The following is a 23,945-nucleotide window of genomic DNA, read 5'->3' as shown; positions in this document are numbered from 1 at the left end:
CTCCAGTGCCAGGGGAATGTCGTATCATGAAAAATGTTTTAAAAGTTTGGTTAGTTCAATGATAATATTACGATTCCAAATAGATATACCCTGTTACGTGTAGTACATATGCCAGGGAGACTAACACAATGATTGGAAATACAGATGTAACAAATTAAACAAAGTCTTCATCTTCAGTTTAAAACAGAAATATATGTCGTAATAATAGATGAAAACATTCTGATACATAAACAACAAAACAGTAATGTTGCTAGGTAGTTTCATTTTTATTTGCAAAATACTGTAAAATCTGTCATTTGTGATAAAATACGATTTGAGGTAGCTAATGAAGATGCAAACAGAACTCTTCATTGCTCATCAATGATAGAATGGAATAATGTACATTCTAAAATGGTCCATAAAAATATATTTCATTACAAATCAATGACAATAGCATCACCGAACAACTGAATGCACTACATGTGACTAGCAACATTCCCAGGTATGCAATAGAAGGTTTGTCCAATAACATCAACAGGAATTTGCGTTTGAATTTTCTTAGTGCATGGTTTCAATTTCAGAAGTGTTTTTTTCCATAATGTTTGGGAAAATGGGTTATACTCAGAATTTACTAATGGGACATACATTCCCTTTCCACATTATATTTCCATTGAATACATCTTATATTTGCAAAATAGCAGAACTTTCATCATAAAAATCCAACAACTGCATTTATACCTTCCCATTTACACAAAATTCTATGAACATATAAAAGATATCATCACTTTTATTACCACCACCAAAAATGACTTAATAATCAAATTGCACAATACTAGCAGTGGCAAGAAAGGCTCTCTTGATCTCTCTTTTCTCTCAGACTTAGCAGGTTTGCCCAACCCTTTACACTAAATAAAGGGAGGTGTCAACATTTGTCACACACTGTGGAATGTTGCCTGCAAATGATTCATATCAATATTGTAAACAAAAATATTGTCAATAGAACATACAGAGTGGCACAGATCTAATACTACATTTGCCCAGCCCAGAAGCATATATGTATATGACAAAACGTCTACTCCAAGTTCATCTATTATGGCACTTAGGCTAAAAAATTTCTTAAATGCAAAAGCAACTTTTATTGAGATCTATCTAGTTTTTACCATTACTTTTTTTTTCTGTTTTGTGTACTCATACTTGTTCATGGCAATTTGCAAGGCAGCTCCTGACATTACTATTATAATCTGTGTAATTTGGCCTTAGATAATTCATAATACAAATCCATACTCCAACTTCCCTTGTCTGGTATCTAGAACACACCTATCACCTTGTGAAATGAAGAAAACGATAACAAATTTCAATCTTCAGAAGCTTTCCTAAAGAAGATAAGTCACCCCATATTTTTCTTTACCAGTCAATACCTGTTTTGGTATGACCTTGTAGAGGGAAGAGTAAGTGCTGTGTCACTGGTGGTGTGCAGTGTGCAACAGTCTCACAATGACCTCCTGTGGGGACGTGTGTAAAAGTATTGTCAGAATTATTTTCATTGCTCATACCATCATTTTGCTGCTCACTGGTTAACCAAGCCCTGCGTGATGTTTATTGAAAACAGAGCAAACGATCGGTGTTTCTTTCTAAAACAGCACTGATATGATAGACACGGACATTGCACGCTGTCCATCAGAACTGGTATGTATCCATTATCTTAGGAAGATTCCTTTGCTGTGTGAAGACTTGTGGGTATGACGACAGATCTCACCGGTCACCAGTGGTGATGCAACCAGTCGTAGACATGCTCATACACTAACAGCATAATGGCACCACCTTTAAAAGAAGTTAACAAATTAGTGAATAAACAACAAAAGTCGATGAATCAATTTTGAAAAGGTATTTCCTTGCTTGCTTTTGCAAAAATATCACATGTGCCATCTACATTGACACATATACTACTGTGCTGTAAATATCCACCAAATCACTTGTATTTCATAAGATCTTTGAAAAGATCTTATGACAAGTGTACTTAAAAGATCGTCATGTGTCCAAGAACGAAACTAAAGATGTAGCAATATCAACAGCCTTACCTGGCCCTAATCTCATGATCTTTGGAAGAAGTCCCTTGTACAATGCTAGGTACCTGCATGAGATAGAAAAGATATGTCAGGAAAAGAATGTGAAACTACAATTTCTGTCATCCTTAGCACTGTATGCTATCAGTTCAGGCCAAATGGAGCCATGTAGCTAGTTAATGAACCCACACTGTGCTCAAAGGTAGATGTTCCTCTGTAATACAAATACAAAAGAAAACCACAACAACCACAGATTTCTGTTTGGTCAACAGTGTAATTGCGTGTTGTGGTACATGAGCAAGTTAAGACCTTGCTTACAGAGGCATGGTGTAAATACAGATGCGTATTACCTATATACATGTACACAAAGGTACATGTACTGCAGGGGGGTAGGGTCATTGCATAATATTCTAAATAAGTTAAGAATAAGTAACAGCATGAATCATCTTTTCTGGTTACCAAAATATTCCTTATAAGACATGTCAGCTGTAATTGATTCTCACTACTTCGCCTGTTGCATGAATATATGACCTGTCCTCACCCCTCCTCCTTGTAAACTGTTGCTATCGTTGCAAAGCAGGTTCGGTACTTGATCTCCCCTGGGACAGGCTGCGGCCCCTGGATACGGCTCTTAGCAACATCAAATGGAATATTGACACAGGAACCCAGGGTTCCAGCAGTCAGACCTATACCAAATTTTCTCAGGAAGTCCAGTTTCGGGTCCTGTGAGGATGAGGCAAAAACTTTTATCAATGAAAAAACAAACAAGTAAACAAATAAAAAGAAGTAGCTGCTTGGCATTCTTCATGTTGCTGACAAAAAGAAATGTTCTTGCAAGAGTTGGCTAATCAATGTAACTGTTTCTGTCCAGATTTCCATGCCTTCATGCATATCAGATCAAAGAACTGAAGCCTGACCAATCTGGTCATAGATAGCAGTTAATTCCACACAAGCAGCTTTGCTAAATGGACATTGACTTGACGTAGGACATCAGAGAAGAGTACACAATGCATGTAGAAGGGTAAAACTGAGATGGGAGTACAGTTATATGGTTGTACTAACACGCTATATGCCCTACCTAGGTATTCAATACAATGACATTTCAACTTTAAAATGTCATTGTATTGAATACCCAGGTAGGGCATTTCATTTATCATATACTCCATCTAAACTTAACAGTAATAAGATTCCTAAACGCTTGCACTTCTTAAACTTTCACATTTTCAGCCAGTGGGTTTATCACAAAAGTAGTTAATTGACTTGGATGGAAGCGTCATGCGTTGACGCCATGTGGGGTTCCACATGCCCAGGCACAAGAAGTCACCCCTGACCCCATCACAGGCAGCGTTGCGTGCCAGCGGAGTGAGGTGTCAGTCTGAACCGGTGTTCTGTGTTCCGTTCTCACTGAGCATACCGGGCGTGATGCACACAGGAGAGAGATAGACAGGGGACGGGTGGTGTTACCTTCCCACCAATTCTCCCGGTTCACCTCCCCTCAAAGGCTCCCCATCCCCAGGACATGCTGTAGAAACTCATTCACTTGCGTTTGATGACAACAATATGAGCATACCTTGGCGGGGCGTCTCGCTGGCCAAGCTGGCATCAAGATATGTGGCATCAAGGGAAAATATCAGATGATTCAGATGGATTCCAAGACAAATGATAGAACCATGTATGTACCTTGCTCTCTGGTATAAGGTTCTTCACGTTATGGTAGAATCCAAAGTAAATCATGTTGAAGACTCCATGACGACCCAAGGTGGATGTCAACCCTTTGTTGAGACCTCTTAGTCCGAGCCCATCTGTTCTTACGATTTCTTGCGCTGTACGTATGGTGGAAGGTTGCTGTGAAAAAAGGGTGGAAAATAGCAGGAAGTCGGAAACTTCTTTTGAAACTTAAGTCAAAGACACGCTGGTGGAAGAGCGTCAACAGTGACAAAATATTTTTTCGAGCAAGCAGTGTGACAGACACTTGATACGGAAAATACCCTAGCAACCATTCACTGCTACATACTTCTGTTAATTATTATGTCCCAAACAGTGTAACATCAACTCACATTTGAGGAGGGTATAAAGGTTTCTGAAGGATACCACAGGCAGCGACACTACGACTTCCCCAAACCCATTCATTTTCTCTGGTCAAACGTGACCCCTGCCATCCAAACAGACTAAAAAAGACGTGACTCTCACTGACTGGGTTTCCTACGGTTTGTGTCCTCTCCAAAGCTTGTTACACTTTATTTTTGTAAACCCTTTACGCCCATGACTTTCCAGGCAAACAGCCTGCCTCTAAACATGCAGAAACTGTGAAATTTGTAAACACCTTTCCTTTGACTGAATCTTGGCACTGTAAGGCCCTCTAGTTCTTAATATATACAGTAGAATAGCACAAGGTTGTCAGGGTGGCCTTGTTTTGCAGAATTTGGCCTCAAAAAGGGATTGATCCCCCTCCCAATCAACAAGTCAGTCATACTAGAATGGCGACTTGGTACAAAGAAAAGTGGCTCATGTTACCTCGCTGACATTACAACCCATTTAGACCTGCACCTCCCATTCTTATTTGCAACAAATTGAGCATAGGTGGAAGCATGTGTAGAGGGTTAGGAATGTGACCAACCAACACCGAGCACAAAACTGTAAGACAAAACCCAGGTCTGTTCAATAATACGGGTAACTCAATCTTCCAGAAATGTTCAAGGCTTTGGGGGGCAATTGTAAAGAACATGAGTGACCCACAGGTTTGCCTGCCCTCTTACTCGTAAATGTTGTTTTGGTAAACAAGGGACTGTCTGTCACAGTACCGGTGAGCTGATATATGTTATAGCCCTTCCCGACTTATCGCTGTCTCTCTCAATCTTACATCAGTACTCACCTGAGATAGTGCGATTCTCTGGGCTTGTAATTTGACCTTGACAACTTCGAAGGGATTAATAATCACAGCCTCGGTTAAACCTGAGCACAAACCAGCCAGGGTGAATGCCTGAGAAAGAAAACAAACATGGGCATGCTGAACAATAGATGACATCCATCATAAGCGACTCCTGGAGACTGGAGGAACAATAAGGGTGTGTGTCATAGACAGCAGTGGGTCACAGGAGGGCCTGCCCTCACCTGACAGATTCAGGTTGTTATCTCCATAGTAACGGGGTGGATCGATCAGCACAAACCTTACATAACAGGTGCACATAGAACAATACTCAATCGTGTAGTTCTACACACTCAAGTGTGGTTTGCAACCTATTTCATTGTAGGAATTCTACTAAATATCGGGCGACTCTCTTTGTGGAACTATTTGAAGAGTTAAACAAAGAGCTATGTCAATGTTCTCAAGTAGGCAAATTTAGACTTCCGGTCAAAAATAATATTTATAGTACTTAAGTGATGTGTACCTATGACAGTAAGGCAGACAACCTGAAATATTCTTAAGAAACTCTTAGAAGTAATGATGTCAAGATAGCTCTCTAAAAACTCTGGAATAATTTAAGTAGACAATACTTACCATAGCTGATGGTGTGGGGGACCCAAAAGAGAAGAGAGTCTTGTATCTCTCAAAGGTGAAGAACTGTAAAAACAGGAATGATTTACATGACAGTCGCAAAGGAGCATGGAGATTACCAAATACCTCAACACAAGTCGCTGGCTGCAAGGAGCATCATTTGCATAGCAGGTGGACTAAAGTTAACGGCATGATGTTTTAACATGTGTACACACAACAGTGCATGAAACCATGGTTGTTTGAAGTTGCAGAAAATTGAGTTGTGGTACAAACTGCACAAAAGCATTAGAAATGGGTGATTTACAAGACAGGGTGTAGTGACACCAAGCCTTCCATTCACTGCCAAAATTTGCACAACATGTGACCCACAACTAGGAAAGCAGCTACTGCACCAGTGCATGGGGTATACACTGACATCTCCCAACACATTGGTCATGACTGGTACAAGGCCACACATGTACATTAGGGGACATATGTACATTGGGATGTATGCTCATTGTGACCTATGCACATTGAGACATATATGCACATATGTGCCGGTATATTGAGGATGTATAGACATTGGGGTGGCTGTCCAGCAGGGCACTATGTGTTTGGGAGAATTGACTTGTATGCACACACAGCTAAGACTGAGTGAGTCTAAGTTGACTCACACAATTGTGTAGGTAGGAGGTATTTACGTCAGCCATTGGACATGATTTACAACAGTAAAAAAAGGGATAAAGTTTGTCTAAGCATTAGTTGTTAGAAAAACATCCCAGGGCAGTCAACCAACATAATGGTAAAATACCAGGCGCATTTCCTTTCAAAAACAACTCTTTTGATGAAAATGACTATAGGAAGGCTACTTATGTTTAAGAGGTTAGAGAGGTACCTCCTTGCTTATGTTCTGAGATAAATGATTCATTCCTAAAAGCAACAGGCCAGGTCCAGTTCATTTGCAAATAACACAGTTTACCTAATGCAAAATGATGTATTTCTGTCTAACATTGAAATTATGGAGATGTGATGAAACCAATGGGGTTAATTACAACAATGTAAAACCAAAATAAGACATCCTGAAACATATACTTTTCAATACGCAGTTGTTATGGCAGAGGGTGGGGAACCAGTGCAAGTAGCTGTCAAGAGGTGACCAGTGACTCAAAAGTCAAACAATCTGAGAGCATTTGATTTTGTACTTAGTTTCCGGTGTTTGAACAGGTAGATGCCAAGAATAGCAGGTGTTTTGTGTGTCCATTTACGTCTCCAGGGGAAGGAATGTTTGTCTCCTGTTGGAGGTTGTCAGTCAGGGGAGGGGTTCTTCAGCCTCCTTGTGCTGATGAGGAGATAACATATCAGGGATGCTGAGTACCTCTCAAGCACTTGTAGTGTTTGGTGTGGTCCAGCAGAAGAGGACCTGAGAGCAAGTGCTGTCCATAAATCAGGGGGATTAGAGCATTAATGGGGCATTAAGGGGAAGTATGGGGGTGGCACCAGTCTTTGTCAGAGAAGCAGGTAAGGCTTACCTTGACGGCTCGCTTGGGTGTCTCTGCCAGGATTGGTGGAAGGATTCCCTTGTAGAAGGATAGGGGCCTGCAGGCGGACACAAGAGCACAGCTTACGTTAATCGTGCACGGAGTTAGCTTCAGACCACATAGATCATCCCCCACACCTTTGGGGTGAAACACCCCTAACCATTAACCCTGATCAGTCTGTCAATAGGGACAGCCACTAGTCTGAAAGGATGTGTTGTTTGGGGTGTAAATATGTTGTACTCCGCAGCAAAGTGTGAAGGAGCGATTATCTACGATTGGCAAAATCATCACAATGCAGGTGCTGCCCAGATTTGTCTTGGGGTTTTAGGAAGGGCGGAAGAATGGCAGGCTGAGCCCAGACCCCCCCTGGATCAGCAAATGACAGGTGTCACAACCAGTTTGAGCATCCTGTGTGGAGATAAAACAGGAAAGGTGACCAAGCTTATGGGAGCATCAAATTCAACAGTCATGCCACATCCATATCACCAAGTCAATTATCTGTTTCTTGTCATTCAATAATGGCCAATAGGTGCTGACAAGACAGTAGGTAGGGTTTCTTGTGAAATACAATCAATCTGATTGCACCTGTAGATCATTTTGTCACAGCAGTTCACATTACAATGACTACTGTTATTTTTACAAGAACTGCCTTAGAGATGGTGTTCATCCATTACATGTTTTGAAGACAACAGAATCTGATACAATTACAATAAATCTCAAGGTTTATGATTTACACATGGGTAGTCGGACAGACTTCTTCAATGAATTTTCTTCAACAATGCACAGGTGAACTATGTGTTTAGGATTTTTTGACTGCAAGTAATATTGGTAAGGTTTAAGACTGCAATGTCCTCTGCCAGATTTCTCCTTTACTAATTGAGCAAAATATTCTACTCTTGACTGGAAAATTCTTATTTCATAGATTTCATGGATATTCAGTTGTGTATTGTCATCATTAATTCTAGCCCATGCTCCACATTCCTCTGCAAGTTGTATCCTGTAAGCTATTTGCACAAGATGATCAGATATCCTAGACAATTTTTTATCATCAAGACAGGATGATACAATTTCCTTTTTGAAAAAAGATTATCAACACAAACATGACATCATCAAAGGGAAATGGACTCTAAGGGCAGGTTACTAATAACAATATTGGCCAGTGTTGGCACAATGGCAGATTAGCATCTATCAGAGGTAGCTGATAAAACATTGTTCCGGAGATGGAAATGGGTAATTGACACCCATAGTCTCCAGGAGATATGTGCAGGGAAAACACTGCTTTGTTTGAGGGACATCTCTAAGTTTGCATTGAGTCCATCCACTGTGCAGGTGTTGGCCACTCCAAAACCCTTGTGACAGAGATGCTTTGATTACAATTACAAGTCTCTGACACTTTGTTGCAACAAAGGGCTAAACAGTGATGTGATCATCAACATTTTCAGATATATAAGACCAATTTCTCAATATTCAGGTGATCAAAGATATTTTTGCAATTGCAGCTCTTTTGACACAGTTTTCTTAAGTCTTGATATGAAACTAAAAACTGCAAGGGAAGGAAGATGACTTTGCAAAGACTGTGAAAAAACAACTGTTTTGGTACAGGACAGATGTTCTTTTGAGAAGACAAAATAAATGCACCTGAGATGATAACGTATTTGGAAGTCAGGGTAACACACATGCACACTGTTGAGTAAATACTGAGCTATGATGTCCCTTATAGATACACATGGGAGTGAGTTGCGTGAGATCTTGGCTGGCAGTAGCTTCTCAAAGCACACACAGTCGACTCCTGGCTGAGGTATATTTAGCAATAGTAACAAGTATTGAGCAGTATCAGAAACAACGGCAGATGAATGCCAGCAGGGAAGTTATGACCCTGCATTGTGACCCACATGGACCTGGACCTATTCGTGTGAGGGCGCGAGCTGTGGGTGGAGCTACGGTTATGTATTGTCACTCAACGGACAAAGCGACAAGTAGGTGGGGGTCATAACACATTGTCCTCCAGTCAGAAAGGAAACGTAAAGGAAGCTGTTTTCTCGGGGGGTTGGGGCATTGTCTGCGGTGTAAAAGCAGGCGGCGCAGGTATTCTCCCGACAGGTAAACAAGGCTTGGGTCCTGAAATCCATTACGGTAAGCCTTGTTTCTCAGGTGTAGGGTTACCTGTGGCTCCAATAGGTACCTGCCACCCGACATCCATCACTCGTCAACAGGTGAACAGCGACTCATTGATAGCAGGAGTAATGAACAGCTAATCAATAACAACCCAATAATACTCCTGCCTGATAAAGGCTTGTCGTCTTTCAAACGCATTGATGAATCAGCAGGACTTTTGTTTTATCACAAGAGATAAGTAACTTTACGACGTCCGTTGGAGATCGTTGTGACTTATTCAGGACACACAGCGGGGTTAGCTCTGTCTAACTGTGCTGATCCCTTTTGTCCTGTTTCACATTATCCGTTTCGCACTGCATATTGTTGACATCGGGGCTTCAATGCAGGCGTTTATCCCAGGTGGTCATGGACATGCCTATAGATAAGGAAAACATTTTTGTGGAGCAAATAGAGGATTGATTTCATTAGTTATCATAGGAGGGTAATGATGACAGGGTAACTGAGTCTCAGTCTAATAGAAGATGGATAGGGACATCTTTGGCGAGAGGCATACAGGATAGAAGTATGGCTGTGGTTTGGACAGCAATGTGTTTAAGATGACTCTTTCTTGGTACTGCTGAAAGAAAAACTACTTGTACTAGTGAGTTGTCCAAGTTTCAAAATGATAGAAACAGTTTCCATTGTATAAGAGATTTGCAGGCAATAGAAAGTTACCTGTCAAAGTGATTTAACTTTTCAAGTAGAAAAACATTTTTGCAGGCGGACAGAACTGCATGGATAAATCTACCATATCTCTTCGTAGACCACTTTGAAAGTGAAGGTAGAGACAGCACACTTTCTTTCATCAGAGAAAGACAAGCAGTATTGAAGCCATTCTCGCTCATCCAGTGCAGTTCACTTGAACTCAGGATTAGAGCAATCCCAAAAAATCTGCAGTCATTTACGGAGTGTTCTCTGTTCTACCACAGAAAGTGCCGGGTCAGCTCTACTTCGGGGAGGGTCACAGACATTTTAGCAGTAGGCCATCCTAGAAATTGGCAAGTTTTCTTTCTAATTTTGGAGGAGGTCTGACCTCCAGTATGAATGTACAATCCAAAAATACTTGGCATCTGTAAGAGATAATTTCAAACACCAACTTTAAATCAATAACAGAACTACATAGTGACTTGTTGTAACTCAATGTAGGATTGGTCTAAAGGTTTTCATTTGTAACAATCAGTTCTGAGCTCTGTAAGTGATTCAACATCATACGATTTTTAAAAAACTAACCACTTTAATTAATGTTATAATGCACTAAACAAATCCTTTTTTAGTCAAATCTTGGAGGGAATCACAATTTTAACATAATGTGTAAAACTTAGGTATTTCAAGCCATTTTTGAACCTGTCTAGACCCTGAAAAAGTTGGTGAACACCAAACAACAGTTCACAACACCTCTGTGGATATGTGGCCCAAAATACCAGAGTTGACAATGTTTATACCCGTGTCTAACTTGGTGTGGCCCATTACCACACAAGATCAAAGCCTTCTGCATGCAGGAATCTTTCACTGTGTTGTCTGTTCTACACATGTAGCCAGTAACAGAATCTAGCTTGTTAACTGTTGACAGGCCTCTTCTTACTGCATCCCTCCCCTGGGTGCAGCTGCATTTGCCACATGTTCTGAACAGATACATTTTGTACATTGGATCTGCCAAAGCTGTAGACTTATAGCCAATATCCACTCATAAACCCACGGACAAACACTGTAATGCTTATTCATGCAAACCAGATACCACAGTGGTCTTCTTTCCCTGGTATCTCCATCTGTGAGAATGAACAGGGGGCATGATGTCACCTAAACCTTCCTGTTTCTAAATGGAGGATGTTTGAATGTCGAAACAGATATGCCAACAGGTTACGGCGAAGGTCAGGTCTGAGAGCGGGGAGGTTACCAGACAGACTGCGGAGGTCGCCTTCATAAACAACTGCTCCTGACACCACATTTGCTGGCAATGTGAGAGAAAATGAGTGGAGAATTTATTGGTGAGGATGCCCACACAGCCAGCTAACCTGTAAGCCTGGAAGACATCAGTTGTAAGTTTAAGTCTGTTCTGTGAGGAAAAGTGTCCTGCTCCACCCCACAGACACCTGAGAAGTTCACACACTCCCTGACCCGCTGCCACCTCAGCGCTGACTTCAAAACATCCCGGAGCTGGCAGGGACCATGCTTCCACCCGCTCTCTGCTGTAGAGTGCCTTTTAATTACCTCAGCCTGCTGAGGCCATGTTTTCCCTACCTGCGGTACAACCAATGCAAGCAAACTGGACTTTCCTCTGGGGAGAGCGAGCGGCTTGTTCTGGGCTTCAGGGTGTTGAAAGGTGCTCTTAAATGGGCATTTTGTCACGTTTCAGTCTCCAAATTGAGCAAGGAGGACTTCTTGGGATGCCCCCTGCCTGTGGTGGGAGATGGCAACTTGAAGAGACAAAATGTTAGTGACCTGTTACTATGCCCAGGCCACCTACAATCTTTCCCACTGACCACGAAAGTTATCAGTGGTAGATAAGTCCTCATTGATATGATACAAGTTATTATATACAAGCATATTTGGCACCTTCAGAGTGATACATTTGTTCTTGTGTCACATCATACATACATCTGGTTATTTTTCATGGCATACTGCAGTTGGTTAGCCAATAAAGTTGCCTTTTGTGATTTGCATAACAGTATCGATTGGAACAGGCCTTAAGTAGTAATAGTTGCATACCTACAACTTTCAAACCAAATTCTTACAACAGCCTGTTTTGTCCTGCTCTGATAAATATCAAATCTAATATACCACCAAAAATTGCAGATTGTATGAGAAAGCAAGAGTGATTTATATAATCCACATCAAATCAGCTACTGAACTACCACACATTACAGTATTGTTCAATGAGCTGAGATGATTAGCTTGTCCTGACTTTGAAGTCCTGTTTGGAGTTTGCATGGGAAATCATGTTTTGTCTCCTTCTCTTTCACTGAATGACATCTGCTGGTGTCAGACCAACTTTGGGACTTACCTCGTTTGTACATCAATTCTTCTATTCCCACAGAGTATCGTACCTTTTATTTTTTAAACATTTGCAGAGAAGGATCTTTCTGAAACTTGTTCATCTACTATGCTGTGACCAATTGACAGTACTAGATGGCGGACATAAATTTCCCTGGATTGTTCTCTGTCAAACCTGTGAAAAGGCGAAGTACAATTTTGAGCTTTCTATGTACCGTGCAGTTGATAATACCCATCGCACGGTGTCAAAGAGAGGTCAGAGAGAATGTGTCTGTTGGTGAGCCAACCACTTCCTGGCTCCAGGCTACCACAAGGCCTTATTTAATGCCCCTTTGCTCATGGCATAGCACAAACACATGTCTCATTTGGTGCCATCTGCCCTGCAAGCCCCAGGAATGACTCAATAATGAAGTTGTCCTGAAGCACTTCTCTTTGTTCCTCTTTCAGAGATAAGGAGAAATATTCTGTCATGCTGTGCTGCATTATCCAATTTTGGAAGCTCTTTATGATCACAGGAAACAACAAGACAATTAAAACACTTCATAACTTAGAAAGAGAGACTATAAAAACAGAAAAATGTAAACCTTTGGTAAATACTATAAACTACTGGAATGTCCTTAAAATGGAACTTGCTACAATGAAAAGGGATGAATATGAGTGTCCAGACTAACAAAACATTTTGCCGTGGATATAACCACAGTCAACATGTCAGATCTTTCTAAATATTGAGTCTGATATAGAAGGAACTGACATCAACCTTGCAAGTGGCAGGAACAGCACCACCTGGCAGATTATTGTAGTATTGCAGAAATGTTCCCTACAAGTTACTGAAGGCTAGGCATACATGTAAGGTTTCACCTGTATGTAGGCAACCATTTGCATCTCATACAATATGAATCATTAGGGGATCTCGTTACTTTTTAGGATTAACTAATCTATGAACATATCAGCTGACACACTAAAAAAGTCACTCCACCAAAGAAACACTGTAAGGTACTTGGTGAAACACTGTGACAAAACATACAGTAAATAAAGCATGACATCAGTCCAAAATTGTAAGAAAAATTTACAATGCATACTTTCTACAAGAGCTCAATAGATGTTAAACAAAACGTTGTACAAGTTACTGTTTAATCACTTCCACAAAATCAGTAATGATAAAACCTATAAATAGTTAATAGGTTAATAGGATATAAAGATTTACTTCTCATGTTCACCAAAGTGTGACTCAGTTTACATCACCCCATTTTCTGTCGTCCTGTCTGCTTTGTAGCAGCTGGAAGTACTCATCACTACGAATCACCTACCCTTCATTCCTCCACATCGTTTTGAAGCAGTCCGCCAGCGACTTGTACCGCTGCGGGTCGTCGGGCCCGCGCTGAATCTGGAACCTGGCGAGCGATAATAGAGTTGTCAGGCTCGTGTCTGCAGGGAGTGCCCACTCTTATTTCAAGGTTGTAACCGAGCCAAAACAGTCTGGCTACAATTAACGCAAGCTTAACTGTCTTTGTCAAGATCACCGAGAAAAACAGTATCATGAAGAACAATATAAGAAAACAACAACCCAGATACAGTACAGGTATTCCTGATTTAAAGATGGACAGTAGATATTGCAGAGTATATAACAGTACCTTGTCTTGACCAAGTCCAAGGGATGCATGATACTGACCTCCACCAAACCTGCAAACACATTGTACAAACACAATAAAAAGATTTAATGTATTTTTCATTTGGTGTAAAACTAAAAGTTATTTAAGAATGTAAATCAATTTCAACATTCATGACTACAATTAGGGAAAATCTTTTTACTGGTTTGAACTTCAGTTGATCCCATAATTTTGGTTGGTTTCTTCTCATATCCCCCCTGGGGATTCCAAGTTATGCCATAAGGTAAAAGTCTCAAACACAATCAGCAGATCATCATAAGAAAACACACACTCAAGAGTCTCAAATTGTAGGTGGTCATCAATCTTTGGTCAGTTATTGACTATGAAATGTATGCTCTCAGTTGAATTCCTGTCTGCACCATTTGGTCTTATGTACTGATTCATTAAACCTATATTAGTAAGTTAGTTTGTCCCCAAGACAAAATCTGTGATGACATGCCAGAAAATAGAAATAGGGTACCAAAATAAAATATGTATTGAAACAAAGTGCTGTATTCATCTACATGTATGAAGTTGTTCTGAAAAGCTTTAGATTTGATTTGATTTATTGGGTTGTAAAAAAAGAAATACAACTAGGGCTACCCAACTGGCTGGAGGCTATTATTAAGGACCAGCCCTGGTAACTGTACAATATACAACATAGATGAAAAAGTTCTACAGGTCTGGTGACAGCTGATATGAGCAGAGGGTTGGTTCTGATCCCAGTGTGTGTTACAGGAATGGATATACCTTTTTCTACCACAGGTTGTGCAATACAAACCTTAGATGTTACACTTTTCTGGAACATATCAAGGGTTGTTGTAAAACCTTTAGGTTTCAGCTCTGGATGTCACTATTTGAGGTTGGAATTCATGTGGTACTTTGATTTCTTTGGTACCTGGCCACCAACCTTGTTCATCAGGCTATCACCTGAATACCATGGTGAACTTGCACCCACCACTTTCTTTTAATTTCCGTCTACTTAAATACTTTCTCAAGCCTTCATCACATGTCAGACATCTTTGGCCTATGGCAAAACATAATGATATCTCCAGCATATGAATGTTCAAATCTGTCAAGATTCTGCAGCATATGAGGCTAACAATGAGGAACATACTACATAGCTATAAATCAGTCTTCCTGTTTATATTTGTTGACATCTTCCAACCAAAATGTGATGGATGCACATCTTGACTGGTATCACCCACTATGACTAGGATAAGTACATTTGGCCCATGCAGACAGAGGCATGCCCAATTTCACAGTCAGTACACAATGTGAGCAGTGAGCCTCACCATGGCTGGAGGAAGACTAATGGATGATTTGGGGCTTGAAATCTAAGTCAGAGTAGCTTCCTGGTCGACATGGAGACTTGAATTTCAATGCAAAGGCTATTTCATGTAGAAGTATCAGTACCAAGGCAATTTGCTTTCAATATAAATCCTCCACTTCTGTATGAATTTCCCTATCTACTTGTTGTATGTTCTGACTTTTGTCCAGTCTTTTCTATAATCATAGCTCTCTTTCCCTATCACAAGTAATGAACTTGCTCCATCAAATAGTACCCATACTTTCATCTTTTCTGGAGCATCCAGTCCACCACTAGAGGTATTTTGATTGAACAACCTTCAGTGTTAAACACAGCCTAATACATTTTGTACTTTCTGATACCACAGGGCAAGCTCTAGCTGGGCAAACTGGCTTGATTAAAATCATTCATGGTTCAGCACTTCCAGTTGTACCATACAAAGTTGAACCTGATGCAACCCCAGTGCTTCCCCGGGGGAGACAGAAATTAAAACAGCTTGTTTCCATTTAGAACTTGGCATGGGTTAGATTTTAACCAAGGATGTGTAAGAAACATGAGAAAGAAAAAAGCTAGAAACGAATTTACCTCCCGTGGCTTGAGGTGACTGGCGAAGTTTTACAAATGAAAGTGTGAGGGCAAGGTCTGTCTCAGCGGCAGGATAAATCTCAGGCAGATAATTCTCCTTAGTCAGAAAGTAAAAGTGGCCCGCTCTTGTTTGGCAGGCCTGTCACATTAATGAAAGACAGTCTACAAGGAAGGAGTGGTTGAAAAGGAATCCTCTGTTTGAACTAAGAAAAACTTTTAAAAAATACATGATACCCTCAAGTAAACATAATTGAGCTACAGTGTATTACCTTTGCCAAGAAGGTTATACTTTTAGTGTGCTTATCTGTCTGTGTGTCTGTGAACAGCATAGCTTGAGAAGCTTTGCATGAATTCCTGATGATATTTGGTAGTTGGGTAGGGGTCAGGAAAACGAAGGCCAAGTTTGGTAATGGGCCCCCTTGCGGGTATCTAAGGCACTGCAGTTGAACTTCCATTTTTGATGTCTCGTGTTTTAGACCTGCTGTGGTCGTGATTTTTTAGCGATAGATAGCTCTTGGGGCAGAGAATAAGTGCTGTGGGTTTGGGCCTTCTAGTCATCATTTAAGACTTCAATAAGAGTGTGGTCCATGATCACCAAACTTGAACCATTTGAGGCAGCCATTTGTAACATTACAAAATGTACTTAAAATATCTAACAAGGCTCTGTATTACACCTACAAGTCTTTGCAGCATAATGTTTTGAACATTCTCACAGAATCACACTACTGTGGACCTGTGAATAACATTACATCAAAAGGGGTAAGAAGCAGAAATCTGTGTCAGTAGAGTTCACTATAGTTGACTTTGTCATCTATAAGTACATGTACATGTAATGAAATTTTTTGATAAAGCGCCAGGCACATGTATGTTTGTGTACCAGATATTACTCAGCAGATACAAAAGTGAGGAATGTGTTCTTTGACAAACATGTACTGGCAAGGTTACATAAACAGACTAGCTACGTAGGTGTTGTATATTTAACAAGTAATGAATAGACAGCCTCATCTGTCAAAACCATGGTGTTGTATGCACTGGACACATTCTTCATAGTTTTAATTCTATTGACTTGAGTGTGGTTTCAATGGTTTCTTCCAATGTGGTTTCAATGGAGTACTTGAAATTTTCAGAATCTATATCATTCTCAACAATAATCCTTATTACATCACTTGTCAACAAATAATGTACTATGTAAAGCCCTACATAGTACTATATAGTATTTATTGTTAATGTCTCTTGTTGTTAACTACCAGTGCTACCAGAACAGTTCACAATTAAAATTGCATTAGACTCTTAGAAAGAAGTAGTCATCTGTTGGACAGACTCGGTCCCTAGGGTAGAAAAGTGAACTTGCACACGAATCTTCTATGTTATAGGTTTAAGCAGAGTTCTATATCAGGGATACCTCAAACTACATGCAGTACGTTCTTGATATGTAAAAAGCATCATTACTTTAATCCCTTTGATATCATATGTGTATATAATGTTCTGTTTACATTACCCCCTCTTTAGTGATATCAATCCTGCAGAATACCGCCCCCCTCCCCTTACAGCGGAACACCGGCCAGGACATGGTTGAAAGTCAGTAGTTGAAGACAGCAGCCATGGTTCATGAGCAGCCTGCCACCCCACAGGGTAGCCACACGATCCGCATCATGCCATGCTCAGCTGCCCAGGAGGAGATGCTTGTGGAAAACTGCCCAAGCGTATGGCAATGCGTCCTTGGAGATTTCCAACTAGTGCCTTATGTTACATTGATAGTCCCTGGATCTTTGGGTGGAGACCTCGTCAAGTGTCATAACAACTGCTAAAGAATCTTTGGATAATTCCAGTGGTTATCAATGACAAGTTGATAACTATAGGGAGGGGTTTCCACTTAACATACCTGAGTGTTGTATATCAGGAATGATGTTTGCACATACATGTAAATTACTGAATTTGCAGCAGCTTTGTTTCTATCCATTAACTTCAAACGTTCCCTAATTTCTTTTATTTTGAAATAATTGCTATCTTTCCATCTCTCTCCTCTTCCCTGCCACACCAGTCACTCCTACAGGTCCTGTTTCATGTTAAACTTCTTGATAAGTTCCATTTAGTAGACAAGGTCACATACTACAGGACATGTCAGAATCTATTGGATAAATGTTGGACTGAATTACATACAATGTCATGTATTCCTGTGGGTCAGTAGTAAACTAGACGTGTGACATTGCCAGTGGAGAGATGAAGTATTAAAACCAAGACTTCATTGAAATTTTCTTGCTACTTCATATAAAAAAGTCAGCCATAAATGCATGGTCCAATTTGTGTCAGCTTAAATCTATTGAAGGAAGATGATATCCCATGGCTTGAGGAGAAAAATAAAGTGAATAAGTCAAATGAGGTGAAAAATACTGTGCAATATTAGATTATTGTTGCCAAAACAAGCAGGTATACTGGTGTTCATACACTGGTCTGTCTGGAATGTATAAAAAAACCCTCAATATCTTAAGTAATAACAATATTATCAAGGTCCTCCTTCCAATAGACCGTGATTGCTGAGGACTGTTGAGCAACTTAAGATTGGAGAATGGAGATTGCTGTTTTTTTTTGGAGTGCTCATTGTGCAATTCTCATGCAACCTGTGCCAACACTGAGCATGTGCCAAACAACGTCAATGGGTCGCCTCACTTGTTGACTGCTTAGTTGTTGGTGACGAGGTGAAACATAGCAATCACTGAGCAATCTCTGAAAGATCACTGAGCAATCCCTGATATCATTGGGCAATCTTGGCAATCCTTGAGCACTCTGGCTAATTCTATATTGCTCAGCACTTGCTGCTCAAGTGGAAAGGGTGTGTACAGACTAAAAAGTTGCTAAAGATGGTTGAAGGGACATGTCTTTCCTGAAGCGTGGTAATGGTCTGCTCCCGTACCGCCCAAGACGTCTGGAAGATTTCGTCTCGTCCTGTCCACCTGTGATGACCATCACCTGCATAGGTCCTGATCACACCTGACAGGTGGCACAACATACAGGTGAACCCTAGGTGTGATCAAACAGGTCTAATCAAGTTCAGTCAGAGTGGGGGAGGCCAGCCACGTGCACAGTGCAAGCTTTCTGCGGGGGAGGGGCAACTTCAAAGCTTTTGGGACACTGACTCAAATCCAGAACAGTGGTACAAAAGTACAAAAGTAAAGCAATTTTCTTACTGGTTACTACCACAGTTGATAAAACAACTTTATTCTTCTTAAACTAGCTGGGCTCTATTCTGAATTGTACTTATAATTAAAATCTATTCATTTACATCCATGCTGTGAATAAAGGATGGTTGGTACATAGTTAAGTGAGAGATACAACCCAATGACCTTGGCATGGCAAGGAAAATTACAAGGAACTCCCAAGAAAGTGTTCTTATTATATTCTCCTCTGCAGGATGCCATCCACTAAAGTTTTACTCTCCACAGATTCTGGCTAGATACCTTGGGCTTCTTAATCATTAATGACCTTCTGTTGACAAGTACTACATCTTCAGAAATGGTTGATTACTGTTGCACAACGTTAATATAGGTCCTGACTTAGAAATGCAATGATTTTTATAGTATGAAACTTCTGGACAAGATTCATACAGTTAAAAGACTGCAGACCACGGTATGATCGCTATAGGTGGATTCAGAGAAGATGGAAGAAGTTGTACATGGGACAGATGCCTGATGGATGAGAACTTTTATACTGCCATCTCTATACTCAGTAGACAAAAGAATTGTGCCTGTAACAAGATGACAGATAGAAATACATAGTACATAATGTACTGTATATGTATGAAGTTACTTTTGTATTGTTTTCACCTGAAGGTATAGAAAACTGAAGAACAAGAAATCAGGTAAACATTTAATATTTACTTATCCATTATTAATGGCAGATATTGTATTTCATGAGTAGATCCAGCAGATGATCTGAATGACTGTTCTACTACGTGCAAATCTGCCTACGCCATCTAGTGAGCAGGAGCAGAACTGCAGGATTGGTACCCAACAGCACATGGATCAAGAGTGCCCCCTACTGGATGGTACAAGAACTACAGATTGCCTTGGCTCAAAATCCTTTTGTTGTATTTTTCATGATGGCATTTTACCTATGATAAACACTTTCCTCAAACATCTATCAACTAATACCATATGTATACCTGTAAGTGTACTTGTTTTTTTGTGGAATTTAGCTGAGAGTAGGATAGAATCGCCTTTTCCCAAATACATGTCTTTTTGCTGGCCTGGGGCTGTTTGGGTACTACAGGATGGCACTGATATTATATCATTAAAAGTTGTTTAAAAAAACAATGGAGCTGTAAAAGGGACATACTGTACAGGGGAAAATGTTCGATGAAGTTCCATGGTCAAGGTTTTGGCAGTTACCGCTGACATTACCTCTATCATATGACTGTAGTGGCACCACTGCTTCAATTAAGTTGAAGCCATTTATAATTTCTTGGTTTGAGCCATTGTACATATAGCCTGGAGTCTAGCCTTGCTAGCCCTGCTGTTCGCTTTGGTGAAAAAAAAGCAGGTCAATGGTGCTGGAGCAGGGACCAAAGCTAACAAGGCTGGACTCCAGGCTACTGCACATGGGTGTACCCCCACTTTTAACATCAAGAACTGCTTATAAGTTATATCACTGTCATGTATTATCTTGTTCCGAACCAATTTACAACAGCCTCCTACACAATGTGGAACTCTGAGATATGGTTATGTCCTGTACAGTAAGAAGGTTCCTCTGACCTGCCGAGCCCCCTGCCATGAACTGCTGTACAGGCTGCTTCCATGCTGGCTGTTGTTTGGACATCATTTCTGGAACAGCTGAAGGGCAACAAATATTTGGCAAATACTGTACATGTGTAAAGTTCATATGTATAAAATTGATATATAAACCCATTCACAGACCTAACTACATATGTGCAGGTCAAAGGTGAGAGACCCAGAGACGTACACAAAACATGTCTGGGCTTTGTTATGAAAACCCAACAATAGAGTCCATATACATATATCGGCATGTATAAAGCATGGTCAATACAAAAACTGTTAACAGGTCTGCTGCCTTCACCTTTGACCTTGCACCTTTGACCGTGTACTTAGAATCGTGAACCTCCTTATCAATGATGACGGTGATGATAACAAGCATATTCCTTATAGTTATACATGTGCATCCTGAAAGTATAAACTACCTGCAATTTCCGTGCTCTACCAATCTGAGGCCAAGGAAGACAACCAATCAGAGCATATACCTGACAGTTGACTAGTCCTTGATAATACTGTGAATAGTCATGATCCTGATCCTGTCACCCATAACCCTAGTTCATCACAACCCTCAGGGTTGGACAAGTCCACTAGCCCTATTGTCCCGGGCATGTGAAATAGCCAATCGGGAAAGCTCAAGTCCTACCCGAGTTGCCCAATCGAGCAAGTAAGATTTTTCAATGAGCAAGATTTTGACATGCTTGAAACTTTTCAGTCATGGCATCAAACAATGGTCAGCTAACGCTAATAATAAAAGAATTCTATCGCCGGAAGTGAAAATGCATATAAAAAAGTCATCTAAATTTTGGGTAAGTGAAAATTGATTTCGGGCAAGTAAATTTCCTATGTAACGTTACTTGCCCAATAGGACAAGTGAATTTTAGAAAACTTGTCCAACCCTGACGATGATGATAGATGTAAATGGTATGAATTTATGATGTTCCTGAGCTAAACTTATTAGCTATGAAAGGGACATAAATATGTTTCAAATGAATATCTGCACTTCTGAACTGCCCGACCTTTTTCTATAGGGTATGACATTTGTGCACTATTGACAGAGATAACGTAATTAACGTTATTAGCCAACCTGTGAGACCGGTTGTCAACCTCTCCTAAATATATTTAACTGGGGCGTTTTGAAGAGACTACTAGTATATAAGAAAAGGGACTTTGAACTGTTTTCCACTCTTCTGTTTCTCATTAAACTAGTATTTGAACAGTTAGTGGTGAACTGACGAATCCTGATCCATAATGCTGTGGGTAAAAGTTCACATTGAACGTTGATTCCAGGGCCCGGCTGTGAAGCTTGGATCAAGATTTAGACCAAGTCCGCATGGCCCGAACAGAACCTACCATCAAGCACACGCAAGCTTTATAATAAAACCACACAAAGGCTGTCAACATCAGTAAGACAAACATCAAGTAATAGAGAGGGTGAAATACAAAACTTTTGGAGAATTTGTGGAGACAACTCACTTGGCCCGATCCCACCGCGCTATGACGTATTAGCAATTAGGTGATGCCATGCACTTCCTGTGGGGAGGTTAATAGTTCGTCCCTAGATTAAAGAATTAAAGTTTAGCCAAAAGAGACCAATATTTATCATACATACTAATCATGCATTTATCTTACAAAATCATACAAATTTTGGTGGGGAAAATAGGGAAAATGAACCAAATTTATATAGTGAACTCCGCCCCCCACCAATCAATGGTTTCGCTTATGTCAAAGGTTACTTTTCAGTGTCCAAAAAATGGCGTCCTCTAACCCGGAAGTAACAGACGTCTGTGCAGTTTGTGGCGGCAAATCCAATTTGAAGCGCTGTTCAAGATGCCAAAGCGTGTGGTACTGCAGCAGGGAGCATCAGAGCCAACACTGGAAACATCACAAGAAAACCTGCCGTACAAAAGGCGCTGCTCGGACAGACGAAACCGCGGCAGGGAAAGGTCACGTAAGTCATGATCCAGGTCAGTCATCAAGTGCAGTGGATCTCCTTGAGCGTGGGTTCGACGAGCGACCTCTCAACCTGATCAAACCGTGCCAAATACGGAATAAGGACTTGGACGACGTCGCACGGCACTCAGCGGGAAGACTCCGACAAGACGGGTTCTGTGTTCTTGACGGTCTCCTTGGTGACGATGAGATAGACCGTCTCCTGGAGGACGTTCGGCGCGTGGACGGGTCCGGCTCGATGAAGGCAGGGGAGCTGGCGGGCGGCAGGACGAGCGGGGAGGACAAGGAGAAGGTGACCAAACCTGCCGTGAGAGGAGACAGGATCATCTGGCTCCAGGGCAGCGAACCGGACTACCCTAACATCGGCATACTCATCAACTTCATCGATACGCTTGTCGGGAAATTCAACCGCCACTTCGAGGGAGAAACAGTTGTAAAAGGAAGAACAAAGGTGCATTTAGACCTGATACACCAACTTATGATACATTTATATATTATCTTCAAAACTTCAAAACTATTTTCAACATAATAAGTTTTATTCCTAATGTCCGTTTAATACTGGCGGATTAACGTGCATCTTCATGATTATTACGTGGTGAACACGTTACAGCCATACAGCTTATGCTTTATTTTGGATTAATTTTTGACTTACTTTAAGATTAGTGCTAGTCGGTAACAGTGCTTTGAAGTTGATGATTCCGTTGACTTCTTCGTGAATCGAATCGTGGCGTTCAGAAAACTTCTCGTCATACACACCAGGCACAGGTAGCCTGTTACCCGGGAAACGGGGCGGGGTACATCAGACACGTGGACAACCCGTGCAAGGACGGGAGGCGAATCACAGCTCTCTTCTATCTCAACAAGAAGTGGGACGTTCAGGTGCGTTGTCAGGCACTGTGTGCTTGGAGTCGAGTTTATAAAAATGTATTAATGGGCGTGCTCTGCTTTGCCAAGTTAAGACATCAAAACAATTTCCACTTCCTTACAATTTAACAATTGGACACCGTTCGCTACCCCTAACTCTAACCGTGCAGTAAGTAGAAAGTTAGTTCGTTCACTCTCTGTCGATAAATGTATGTGTAATAAATGAATGTTAACACTTCCCAACGTAGTCTGTGTAACACAAACTCTACTTCGCTGGGCTGAATCTGGCCCCTCCTTCTTGGCCGACCGGGGGTTGGGCGGGCTAGTATTTAAGCGAGATTTAGTTAGGCTATTCCCGACGTGAAGGCGAATGTTTCCTTTTGCTGACAATTTTCTAGACGCAAGGCGGCAACCTGCGCTTGTTCCCCGGCGATAAGGACCAGTACTTGGACATCGCTCCTCTCGCAAACAGGCTGCTACTCTTCTGGTCAGACAGGCGGAACCCGCACGAAGTGCAGCCTGCAAACGACATGAGGTCGGAAATGAATACCGTTGCCTTTGACACATGTATTCTCTTAGACTTAGATGTATCGCTAGCCTTTTGATATTTTAACCAGAAACTTGC

The 23,945-nt window shown here is 41.0% G+C and overlaps 2 protein-coding genes across 3 annotated transcripts in view; one reads left to right on the top strand and one right to left on the bottom strand.

The window, feature by feature from the left end:
• Nucleotides 1-245: 245 nt before the first annotated feature.
• On the bottom strand, nt 246-22,031 carry LOC118429720 (mitochondrial 2-oxodicarboxylate carrier-like). Of its 2 annotated transcripts, XM_035840340.1 has the most exons (11): nt 21,980-22,031; nt 20,489-20,566; nt 13,832-13,880; nt 13,508-13,591; nt 7,047-7,113; nt 5,542-5,604; nt 4,915-5,022; nt 3,723-3,887; nt 2,584-2,765; nt 2,058-2,110; nt 246-1,800 (listed from the first exon to the last, which is right to left on the bottom strand). In XM_035840340.1, exons 2-11 carry the CDS (start codon nt 20,553-20,555, stop codon nt 1,739-1,741), a joined length of 900 nt encoding a protein of 299 aa, XP_035696233.1. In that variant the 5' UTR covers nt 20,556-20,566; nt 21,980-22,031; the 3' UTR covers nt 246-1,738. The 2 variants fall into 2 exon arrangements, with proteins under 2 accessions (XP_035696233.1, XP_035696242.1); XM_035840349.1 differs by lacking the exons at nt 13,508-13,591; nt 13,832-13,880 and having other exon boundaries at nt 21,980-22,011.
• A 180-nt stretch (nt 22,032-22,211) lies between these two features.
• Nucleotides 22,212-23,945, top strand: part of LOC118410958 (prolyl hydroxylase EGLN3-like) — a 2,640-nt gene continuing 906 nt past the window's right edge. Inside the window, exons 1-3 of the mRNA XM_035812974.1 lie at nt 22,212-22,907; nt 23,216-23,335; nt 23,719-23,907. Coding sequence (XP_035668867.1) covers nt 22,257-22,907; nt 23,216-23,335; nt 23,719-23,907 — 960 coding nt within the window. The 5' untranslated portion in view covers nt 22,212-22,256. The remainder of the gene's footprint in view (nt 22,908-23,215; nt 23,336-23,718; nt 23,908-23,945) is intronic.

Source organism: Branchiostoma floridae, chromosome 1 (assembly GCF_000003815.2).
Source record: "Branchiostoma floridae strain S238N-H82 chromosome 1, Bfl_VNyyK, whole genome shotgun sequence".
NCBI lineage: Eukaryota > Metazoa > Chordata > Leptocardii > Amphioxiformes > Branchiostomatidae > Branchiostoma > Branchiostoma floridae.
This window is presented reverse-complemented; position numbering and strand designations above follow the sequence as displayed.